This window comes from Microcebus murinus, chromosome 4 (genome assembly GCF_040939455.1).
Source record: "Microcebus murinus isolate Inina chromosome 4, M.murinus_Inina_mat1.0, whole genome shotgun sequence".
NCBI classification, from domain to species: Eukaryota; Metazoa; Chordata; class Mammalia; order Primates; family Cheirogaleidae; genus Microcebus; species Microcebus murinus.
In genome coordinates, this window is record NC_134107.1 from 72291523 (window position 1) to 72303993 (window position 12471).

Genomic DNA, 12471 nt, shown 5'->3' on the forward strand with positions numbered 1-12471 from the left:
TCCTTTGTTTATCATGTTGCTTTCTTCCATAGCATTTGCCAGTCCATAATTATAGATTTATGTCTGAAATTACTGTTAAGACATATCTCCACTACTAGGCTCTAAGTACCACTGGGCAGCGAACTTCACCAATACCTGGCACAGAGCCAGTTTATTATTGACATTCAGAATATGGGTGCTCATCCATTTTTGAAATAGATGAATAAATGAATAAAAGGTGTTCTAATATATATGTATATGTGACATTTTTTGTGTGGTGGTGAAAATAGGTTCCCAAATATCCAACTATATTAAGACTTCATCATTAGTTCTTTTTTTAAATAAACTTTTATTTTAAAATAGTTTTTTTTTATTTTAAAAATGTTGCAAAGCTAAAACAGACAGTTATATACCCCATGATCAGTTTCCCCTATTATTAACATCTTACATTATTCTGGAACATTTTTCCCAATTAATAAATCAATATTGATACATTATTACTAACCAAAGTCCATACTTTATTTAGATTACTTAGTAGTTACCGAATGTCTTTTTTTGTTTTAGGATCCCATCCATGATACATCACAGAAAATCATCATGTCTCCTTAGGCTCTTCTTGCCTATGATAGTTTTTCAGACTTGCCTTGTTTTTTGATGACCTTGACTATTTGGAGGAGTACTACTTGGGTGTTTTGTATAATGTCCCTCAATTGAGGACTGTCATATTTTTCTCATGATTAGACTGGGGTATGCATTTGGGGGGACAAATATTTGAAAGGTAAAGCACTATTCTCTTTTCACATCATATCAAGGGCATGTCTGGACTCAGAAAGTGGTACCTCAAAATCTGGTACATGGCATACTGAATACTTTGAACTGGAGGAGATTGGAAGACCTAAGAAGCAAAGTCTCTCTTACGTTCTCCTGTCTTCCTGTCTTTTGCCCCTCCCTTTCTCCCAAGAAACATGCCATAGAAAGTAGGATTCTTCATCCGTGAGGCCAGTCACAGAAACTAGAATTGCTGTCACCCAAAGAAATATTACTCTAATTCTCCCACCTTTATGTGTAGGAGCTGGCTGTGAAGAAATTCTCTAACCTTCCTTGTCCAATGGTAGGGCATAAGACCCTCAATCCAGAGGCGTCCTGCCCCACCTGGGAGCAGGAAATGCTACACAGAGAAGCCAAAAAGAATCTCAGCAGACAGGCTTGCTGGGTTTTCCCCCTCAGTCTATTATCATTAGATCATATCCTTTTTGTTTCATTACTTACATGTCTGGCCATCCTTCATCAATCTAAGAATAAAATAGTCTTCCCTGGGTTTGGGGGTCCTTTTTTTTTAAAGCTCCTGTGTCACATAAAACTTGGGTTAAATAAATTTGTTATGCTTTTCTATGTCTTCTGTTGCAGGGGTGTTGGCCATGACCCTTATGATGACTGAGCAAGGGTACCACAGTTTTTCCACCCTTACAGGTGCATACTGTCAACATGATTCACCATGTTGATGTTAACCTTGATCATCTGTCAAAGTAGTGTTGGTCAGGTTTCTCAAACTGTTAAATGATTTCATCACCCTTCTATACTGTACTCTTTGGAATGAAGTCATTATGCACCATACTTAATGAGTGGAGAGTTATATACTACCCACTTGATGGTGAAGTAGCTACATATGAAATTCTTTTGCATGGTAGATTTATGTATTTCCCTCCATTTATTTATTTGTTCATTAATTTATATCACTATAGACTCATCTACATTTATTTTATACTTGGGGTTACAACTCAATACTACCTTATTTTGTGGCTAAAATTGTTCCAACTCTAGCCAATAGGAGCTATTTCAGTTGGCTCATTGATCCCTTTGACATATCTCTAACATTGTGAGTTGATGTTTCCTTGAACACATGCTTACTTCCTCGCACTACAAGATAATCCATAGTTATCTTGTATATTTCTGGCCCCAGCTTTAGAATCTGCCATTTCTTCAATGAGCCCTGATTCCCTTTATTGGAGAATATTTCTTCTATTGTGTCTACTTTTTTCTTTTTCCAGTATTCCAATTATTCATGTGTTACATCTTTTGAAATTAGCCAATAATTATTGATTTTTTCTCATTCTTTTTTGCCTTTTGCATTTTAGTGTGGGAAATTTCTATTGCCCTATCTTCAAGCTCAATGATTCTTTTCTTGGCCATATCAAGTCTAGTGATGAGTCTACTGAAGGTATTCTCCATTTCTGTTATAGTGTTCTTGATTTCTAGCATTTCCTTTTATTCTCTCTTGTAGTTACTATCTCTCTGCTTAAATTATTCATCTTTTTTATGTTGTTTGCTTTTTTATTAGAAATATTATAACATAGTAATATATTATTCATAGTTTTTTAAAAAATTCTGTGCCTGATAATTCTAAAATCTCTATCATATCTAAGTTGGGTTCTGATGATTATTTTCTCTTCAAACTTTCTTGCTTCTTGCCTGCTGGCATGCCTTAAAAGTTTTTATTAAAAGTCAGACATGTTTTATTAGGTAATGGGAACTGAGGTAAATAGACCTTCATTGGGAAGATGTATGTTAATCTGGCAAGGAGTTGGGCTGTGTTTAATGTTTGCTGTAGTTATTGTTGTAGTTTTCATGTCAGAAACCTCAAATTTCACTGGTGTATTCATTTTCTTTTCCACTCTTGGTTTTGAGCTTCTCTGTACATTGTTCCTTAGAGATAGTTTGTGTCTTGCGGCTCTTTTAGCTGTCATCCACTGTTGTTATACTGAAGTTTGTCAGTATGGTGATAAAGTATGAGGAAGGGGGAGCATTCAAGTATTCTGATTAAAATTGCAGTCTCTTAGTGGGCCAGTATCTTGGGGCTGTGACAACCTTCACAAGTCTTTCTCTTGTGGTATAGCTTTTTATTTTTAATCTGTTCCTACTCCCCTCTCTAGCATTCCTAATTTATTTTCTTGGAGTCCTGACCCCTGTGGCCTATGTTTATTTCTTCTTAGGTGAGAAATAAAAGACTGGGCTCTCCCAGTCTGGACTGAGAAGAATTTTTTTCCTCTAACTGGGGTAAGGCTTTGGCAGTCATTTTCCCTGGGTTATAGGGCTTTTAGAGGGAGAAGGTCTGGACATACTTCACAATGATTACTCTCCTGCTCCCATGACAGAGCCAGGGGGAGATCATTTTCAGATCTTCATTTAAAAAACCTGGTGGATTTCCTGGAGGCAAAACTGAAAAATATGTGGTAAGACTACAGCCTCAGGAGTTTCTATCCCACTGGTCTAGACACGGTCTCTCAGCTGCGCATCGAAGTATCTCTGTGTTCCTAGGGAGACCTCAGCTGTGCTCTTCTCCATGTACTTATCTCTCCAGTTTGGTGCTTGGCAGTTTCTCCTACAGCCTCCATTCTTTCATAGGTCCAAGAAAAGTTGATTTTCAATTTGTCTTTTTCTTCTTTTAAAGATGGGAGTAACCAGTTCTTTACATGCCAAACCTGAAGCCAGAAGTCCCATGTCAGTTTTATTCATAAAACACATCTCTTCATATTTCTGTCTGTGATCATCTTTACTTTCTTCTAATTTCTCTATTGTGAATTTCACTATTGCTCAGATGTCCAGAAAACTATCTAGATTCAGCCTAAATGAATAGTTGATAAGGAGATAATTTTTTTCTGAAATGTCAGTAAGTTAAACATTAGTATTCTGATGGGAGCCATTCTAGACATGGTTTGGGAAAATTAACTGAAGATGAGAACCACTGATGAAGAATTTAATCAAGATGAATACTTTCATTTTAAAAGGTTGATAAGGGACATGAGCACATTTCATATTAATAGTTTCATCCATTAAATCTTTTGCTACTGAGAATTGATGTCCTTGTCCTACTTAGGTAAATAATTTTTATTTTTTGGCAGTAACAAAATTACTTATGAATTGAACTATAGCAGTGATTTTTCTCAATTGACAAAAGGTGTAATTTTTGCCTCAACCCCTTATCTAATGGCTCACTGTATATTGGACTGTTCCTTATTCAGTCAAAGGTTAACAGGAGTGAGAGAAGGATTAAATATCAGACAGCACCCTTTTCATTAAAAAAGAGATTAAACAGTTGAAAACACAGTTCAGTACAAATAAAATATCTTTTTTTCCTTTTTTCTTTTTTTTTAATGTGGTTTGCATATATTTTCTTTTTTATTTATTTATTTTTATTTTTTCCTTTTATTTCATCATGTTATGGAGGTACAAATATTGTTAGGGTTACAAATATTGCCCCTCCCCCCAATGTGTCCAATGCCCCGGTGGTGTGCACCACACACGTTATAAAAGCATACACCCTTTTCCTCCTCCCCCCTCCCACCATATCTTATAAAACATTATCTATAATAAAATTTTCTTTTTTGATTAAATGCATATATAATGTTATGTACACATATTTCAAAAACTAAATATAATAAAAAATAAAGCAATTACATGTGATTTTTTCTTTTCTCCTTTTTGCATGTTTGTATTTTCTAAATTTTACATAATGAAAATATAATGCTTTTGTGAAGAGAAAAAATGTAGAAGTTCAAAAAAATGACTAATTCATGAAATTATCGGACTTGAATAGAATTTGGGGTATAATTTTTAAGCCAATTTCTAATTTCTTCAGTTGAAGAAACTGAGACACAGAAAAACCAATCTTTTTCAATCTTCTTTCTCATTTCTGCCTATCAAAATAATAACCATCTGGCCGGGCGCGGTGGCTCATGCCTGTAATCCTAGCACTCTGGGAGGCCGAGGCGGGCGGATTGCTCAAGGTCAGGAGTTCAAAACCAACCTGAGCGAGACCCCGTCTCTACCATAAAAATAGAAAGAAATTAATTGGCCAACTAATATATATATATATAAAAATCAGCCGGGCATGGTGGCTTGTGCCTGTAGTCCCAGCTACTCGGGAGGCTGAGGCAGGAGGATCACTTGAGCCCAGGAGTTTGAGGTTGCTGTGAGCTAGGCTGACGCCACGGCACTCACTCTAGCCTAGGCAAGAAAGCGAGACTCTGTCTCAAAAAAAAAAAAAATAATAATAATAATAACCATCAATAAAGACTTCTCAAATGTGCATGGCTTTGGCATTTCTATTATAGCATACCTTATGTCTCTTAGCAATTTTAAAGTTCTTCCAGTATGACAATAATGAGGAGGAGGAGGAAGAGCTGTGGGAAGAATAATACCTTTTGCTTACCGTCTGTCAAGCACTTAGCTATGTATCTTGTGTTATATTAACTAATCTTTGCACTACCTTCACGACATGGGCATTATTGTCATTTTGCAAATAAAGAAAAAGAAAATCAAACAGATTAAGAAATTTTACAAATCTTCTTGCAAAATTCAGATTTTTACACAGGTCTATGTGCAACTTGACCTATAGTAGATGCTCAGTAAACACATGATTAATAATTAAGCTAATTCAGGGAACAGTTGGTATTCATGGACCAGAGTTTTAGTGTTTATCAGTGATACCTTAATTAATTCACAATTAAAAACCAATTTTGACCACAAATAGTGTTTGATATCCAGATTCTCTAACTAAGCAATTGTTTTCCGTCATGGAAAAAAATAATGACCACTGTTGCTGTTTGACGTCCTTGTTCTCTTCTTTATTGTACTTCACATGTTAAAAATCTTTTTTTAAATTTTTATTTTTTTGTTTAAAGAATTATCACTTTCATTTTTAGACACTACCCTGTCTGTCATGTGCTCATCGTTTACCTCCTAGCTTAAATTGTTTAGCTAAGTACTAATAGCTTACTTATTTAGCACTTTCACAAAAGTATCACATGGGATAATGCCTTTGGAAACAGGTAGAACTGATATTATTACTCTCATTTTATGGATGAAGAGACTCAGTGTCTGAATTCAGTGATTTGCTTAGAGTCATACAGCTATTAAAACGCTGAGCTGGACCTCAGGGAGAGTTCTATGACTCCAGATCTAGTGTTCTTTCTTCTATGTTATATGACCCGATAATACAAAGCCATTCTCTTTGTCATAGTTTTAATGGCCCACTATAGATTTGCCTACAACTTGAGATTCTACTCCATTCTTACTTTATTTTGTTGATCCCTTAATTTGTTAGCTATTTTGCCAATCAGAGTTTTTAATTGCATACAACAGAACAAATTCTGGTTGATTTAAACAGGAAAAGAATTTGCTGAGAGGATTTTAGATAGCTTTCAAAATAATGAGGAAGCAGGTTCAGAAATAGGTGGGAACACAGGAAAGGGGTAGCAGCAAAGACATCTGCCAAAACCAGGCTACAGAATACAGGATGCCCCTAGACAACAGAATCCTTTGCTGATACATCTGGCTTTACTGCCCCTAAGAACTAAATGTTATAGCCACTACTACTGCCCACAACCAGAATGGTTTTCCATCATCCTTGCTTCTTTGTGTCACCATCTTCTATTTCAAATTCATAAATGGATATGTCTGATTGGCTGAATATTAATCATATGGTCATAGTCTGGATTTAAGGGAAGCTTGGAAACCAAGTACAATTTAGCCTCTATAATTGGAAATGAGCTCTGTCTCCCATCAAAACTCATTAAACATACACTTCACCAAACACAACATAGAGGTTGAAATAATCGAAAGCCCCTCACGAAGGCCAAAAAAATGGTCAAATTCCAGCACTGTTTCCAATTTAGTTTTATATGTTCTTTCTTTAGGCTAACTTTCTTTGGAACAGGAAATACATTTAATTTACAACTATGACTCAATTTTCACTCAACCAATAATTACCCTTGCTCTGCATCATTCTGAAGGTTCAAAGCTGGTTGTATAAATTTAATTCATCTCCTAAGAAATTCTTTTTTAAAAGTTATCCTCATATTTTTTTTCAAATGTGTGGGCTTCTTTAGGGTTTGAAAGAATGAACTAATACCTTACAAAATATTTTTAAAGTATGAACAACATATTCAGCATCTTTAGATGTCTTGGGATTTTAATATATGCCTTGTTATTTTTACTTTAAGAATTTCAATTTTTTTACAAACATATTTCTTAGTCTGAATAACCCTCTCCTCTGCAGTATTTTTGAACAGTGGCTCCGAAGGCACCGTCCTCTTCAAGAAGTTTATCCAGAAGCCAATGCACCCATTGGGCATAATCGAGAATCCTACATGGTCCCTTTTATACCTCTTTACAGAAATGGTGATTTCTTTGTTTCATCCAGAGATCTGGGCTATGATTATAGCTACCTACAAGATTCAGGTATCCATTTTCTTTTATTTTTCATAGATGAGAAAACAGAGGCTTATATAATATAAATAAATTGTTCCAGGCCATTGATCTGGTGTGTGGCATAGCTGAACCACTATGTAGGAATAAGAAGAGAGCCTGTATTTTATCAAGAGAGAGCCTATATTTTATTTTGTTCTGCATTTGGGGGGACATTTAGTTGAACAGATATAAGTTTGATTGAATCATGGGATCTCTTAGAACAGGGAATTTTGCAAAGGGTGCAAGTGTGGTAAGAGGAAGTGCTGACTATGAGTCAAAAAGACGGGCAGTCTCAAGTAACATGTTTTTCCTCCCTTCTATAAAAATCACAGTACTTAAATAAAGGAGCTTATGAGTAACTATTTTGCAAAGAGTCTCCATTTTGGATTTTGTGATTTGTCTCCATTTCTGTTTCTAGAACATTTCACAGGCTCATACTTTTGAACATGCTGTTGTTTCAGCCTAAATTCTGATTCCATTTCTCTATTTGTCAAACTCTCAGACATAAAATCATTTTATACATATACATAGTCATGTTTAATCACTCCGTCCTTGGAGTTCCATGGTAATTTTTCCATGTATGAATCTATCCACTTTCCACCTGGGTTGTGAGCCCCACAAAATCTAAATTTGTCTTGCAAGCCTCTCTATTCTAAGTATCAAATAATACCTGGTATGAACTAAAATCAATTAATTTGAGTGCAAGTGATGTTTATGATGAAGGGTCACATCTCTACTAATATAAGTGAAGCTTGCTAGAAAATTGTCACCCCTTTTAATACCCAGGTCATTTTTGTATATGTATTTAAAATCATTTTTCAAGTATTCTATCATGCCAGGTATTTTTAGGTGGCCTTATTGGGTTTATTTATTCTTTCCACATACATTTATTGAATAACTACTTTGAATAAGACATTGTCTTAGATGCTGTGGACGGAGTGGTAAACAAATAATATGGTCTCTATCTTCACAGAACTTAGAAGAGAAAGATCTTAAATGGCTACTTGCTTAATGACTCTTTTATTTAGAGATGTGCCAATATCCAGGGGTCACTGAAGTGATATTTCAGACGCTATCGATATGACAGGTAGAGTTAACATGTTGCAAAAGGGGACATGATTATGGATTTTGGCCATATTGTTAGAATGATAGAAGGCACTGATGAATTAAGCAGATTATAGTCAAATTTGAATTTTCAAAAGATTGCTATTGCTGCAGTATGTAGAAAGTTTTGTAGCAGTTTCAAAACACATGCAGAGAGGCCAGTGAAGATGCTGTTATAAGTGTCCAAGGAAAAGTAAAGGTAGCTTGGATTGCAGTGGTGAGAGTAGGAAGGGAGAGAGAAAGCATGAAAGAACTTGATTTTATTTTGAAGACAAATTTACAGAACTTGGCATATGATTTACATACCAGGTGAGGAAGAAGGAGGTGTTGGGGATGTCTTTAAGCTTTCTGGCTTGTGAAACTGATAATGAGATAGTAAGAATAGGAGTAGGACCAGACATGGAGGGAAACTCACCATTTTGTTATACGGTGAAAAAGGGTGATTTGAGACATCAAGGTAAATATGGCTCTTGAGCAATTAGACATACAGGCCCGAAACTTAGAAGAGGTGTCCAGCCTCAGACCCTAACATGAGAGACATCAGCATGTAAATTAACTCAGCTAATTTTTAAAAGCCTGTGTAGTAGTGATTTTTGTTCTGTTTTACAGATAAGTAAATTGAGAATTTGAAAGATAAAGTGACTAATTCTAAATTACAAACCTAATAAGTGGCAAATATCAAATCCAAAACTTATAATCTCCCTATCACTCCACAGTAGGGAGGGTTCCCTTTAGCTCCTATATTACCTTCTACACAAATGCTGTACCTTGTTGTTACTTCCCTGGTATTCAAATGGGTACGTTTTAGTGCAAAAGGCAACAAAGATCACTGAATGAGTGAGGGGAGAGGAGCCTCAAAGAGTCATATTAGAGGCTTCAAGATATTTATTTCTACTTAAATTTTTTTAAATGAAATTGATTTGAAATTCTTTAGGCTACTTATCACACAGCCGTGAATTTACATAGTTAATTTAAAAGAAGTTTGATTTTAAAATAAGCAACAGCAGCTAGTATGGAAGGTGAGGGAGGAGGATCACTTGAACCCAAGAGTTTGAGGCCCGCCTGGGCAACAATCTGAGCATCTGTGTCTAAAAAAAAAAAAAAAAAAAAAGACAACACCAATTGCCTATATTATTCTATATTATTATTTCTGTTATACTTCCAAGAAGTTCAAAATGTATCTCTATTGCTAAATTTTAAGCTTGCTCAGAAAAGTCTTTTAAAATTTCCTGATATAATTTTGTTCAAGGAGATCATTATTCATCATTCAGGTACTCATGTTTATAATTACTTAAGTGCTTTCTGTAAAAAGGCAGCTGATGTCTGGCATTTGTCAGATATTTTCTCTTATCATTGAATTTAGTGATGCTTTTAAAAATTGAGTAGCTGGTGATATCTTGTATGCATAACTGATTAAAAGGTGAGACCAAAGAGCTTTGGTAATGAAGAGTTGTGTCCTCAATGCTATTGGTAAAATGTAATCTTGCTTTCTGTGTGGTATTGCTCTGTTCAGAGCTTCCTTCTTCAAGTATATTCCAAAAGAGCTAGAAATTTGATTTTCAAGAGTAAAGTGAAAGGTCATGTTCATGGTAACTATAGTGTCTAATTTTGCAAATAGAATTTGATGAGGCTCCTATCTTTTACAGATTTGTTCAATAACTATGCTTAGCTATGTGTATTCCTGCGTGCATACTGTTTCTTTCTCCCTGGGATGGCTTGCCCTCAACATCACATGCTCCAATTCTAACTCGTTCTTCTACTCAGTGGGATAGTCTTCTGGGATGCCTTCCCTGATTTTATAGACAGATGTAGGAGGTTTATTCCCTCATGATCCCATTATATCTTTTACATGCTTTCATCAGAACAACATTACTCTTGAAATGATGTGTTTATCTGTCAGTCTCTTTTTTCAGTTATTGTTTCCGTCATGAAAGTCACTCTGTCCTACTTATCATTTTACCCTCAGTGCCTGGACTGTCACCTGGCATGTAGTGTGTCTCAGTGACTATGTGTTTTATGAATAAATGAATAGAAGAATGAAAGGTAAAACAAGACATAATACTTGCTCCTCAAGAGCTTGTGACCAGCCTGGAAAGTATGACATACATACAAATAATTATAATATATGGACGATTATGACAAGTGTCACAAGGGGGCAAAAAAAGAAATAACCTGAGACTCCAATAGAGAGAACTTAGCTGAATCAGCAATCAAAGCAGGTTTGAGAGAGAAAAACTTTCATTGGAAACTGTTTAAGTTAAAATATTGATGAAATTATTATGGAACAACAAGAGTCAATAACAGTTATAAATTGCTTTCTAGATGGCGGCATTGTACCGAGAGCTATACATAAACTGTCTAGTTCAGGGGTCCTCACATTTTTTAAACAGGGGGCCAGTTCACTGTCCCTCAGACCGTTGGAGAGTGCGGCACACATTCCACACATGCGCACTGTGGGCCCTGGACGAGTCGGCTGCTAAGCAGGACAGGCAGCATGGGCAAAAATACCCGGCTGGCCAGATAAATGTCCTCAGTGGGCTGCATGGGGCCCGTGGGCCGTAGTTTGAGGACCCCTGGTAGTTTAATCATTACAGGCAAACTGTCTAAGCTACAGACTCTTAATTCATTAAATTAGGGCAATGATCCCTAACTATGTCATGTGTTTGTTGTGAGGCATGTGAATGCACTTTGGAAATGACAGAGCTATGAACTTTAAGTAAAGATTACCTAAAGTAATCTTTTGGTACAAGAAAAATTGAACTTTAGTTAAAGATTATAGAAAAAATATGACATTAAGAAAGAATAAAAAAGTACACTGTTTGGGTACAAAAGTAGATAGCTGAAAAAGAAAAGTTTGAATTTTAGTTTAAAACCATTGGAATCAAAGAGTGATTCCAAGAAGACAGTCTCTTGTTGGCAATAAAAATTGAGTTCACTTGGGATGAATTGAAGTAGAAAAATAATAAGAGAAACTAGAGAACAGAAGGACAGACATAGAAATTGTATTTAAATATTGTGAAAGCAATTGATCTGAGCCTTTAACAATAAAGAAAATAATATTTATTATGTAACTTCTATGTATCCTGCATTTTGTTCTGCATTTTAAGTGTACTATGTATTGAAGTGACTAACAGCAATCTAAGCTATGTGTAGTATTCCCATTTTCAAAATAATTTTTATATAAATGGATGGTTTAGGATGGCTCACTAACATTCTATCTGTATTCCAGCCACACAGAAAGGAAAAGGTAAAGGGAAATACAGTTTTAAAGGAAACTGCCCAAAAGTCATATTTATTATTTTTGCTCTCCACTTGAGTCACATAGCCATAACTTACTGAAAGGTAAGCCCAGGATACACTTTCTTGTTTTCACTGTATCACAAAATGGATTTAAAGTATCTTCTATATATGTTCTATAATATATCTTTTCTATACATTATACAGTACCTTCTACAAATAAATTACTTTTTTATAGAGAGTCTATCTGCTCTTACTGAGCTAATAGTAAGCAAAGATTTCTTCATTTATTTCAAATTTTATAGCTTCATAGATAGAAGTTTAAACATCTCTCTTTAACTTCTATGTGCCTTAAATATGTAGTGGTAGAGAGAATAAGTTTATTTTCCATTATATTTATTTTTAGGTTAAGCGTTATTGTACAGGGAATATAAATTTAATTTATATTATCTTATCCAACAATAATCTATTCCTCTTAATACATATTATCTGATAGTGGATTTCTTAAATATATAATTATATTATCTATTAATTATTTCAGGTACTTTTTAGTAACACTCTAATTTTATAAATAAAATACATTAATTCTAGATTTGGGGAAATTGAAAAAGAGAATAAACACAAAATAAAAATCACCTATAACCCCCCTACTCAGATTAATTACTTGTTCTGATTTTTTTAGTTTTATTGTAATTTTTCTTATATTTTTTCACATATACATAAGCATGTTACTAAGCATATGTTTTAATTAATTTTATTTTATTAAATAATATATTAATGGTATTTTATAAGTCAAAGAGTGCTCCAAGTCCTATAACAAAAGGTTTATGCCCCTAAATCAGCTACCATAATTCTTTAAGATATTTATTCTGATATTTATCTCATATTTGTAAATAAGAGGCA

At 34.7% G+C, this 12471-nt stretch overlaps 1 protein-coding gene across 1 annotated transcript in view; it reads left to right on the top strand.

The window, feature by feature from the left end:
* The window catches only part of TYR (tyrosinase), a 79892-nt gene that overhangs the window by 65030 nt on the left and 2391 nt on the right, over positions 1 to 12471 (top strand). The window contains exon 4 of the mRNA XM_012753461.2: positions 7037 to 7218. Within this exon, the coding sequence (XP_012608915.2) occupies positions 7037 to 7218 (182 nt within the window). The remainder of the gene's footprint in view (positions 1 to 7036; positions 7219 to 12471) is intronic.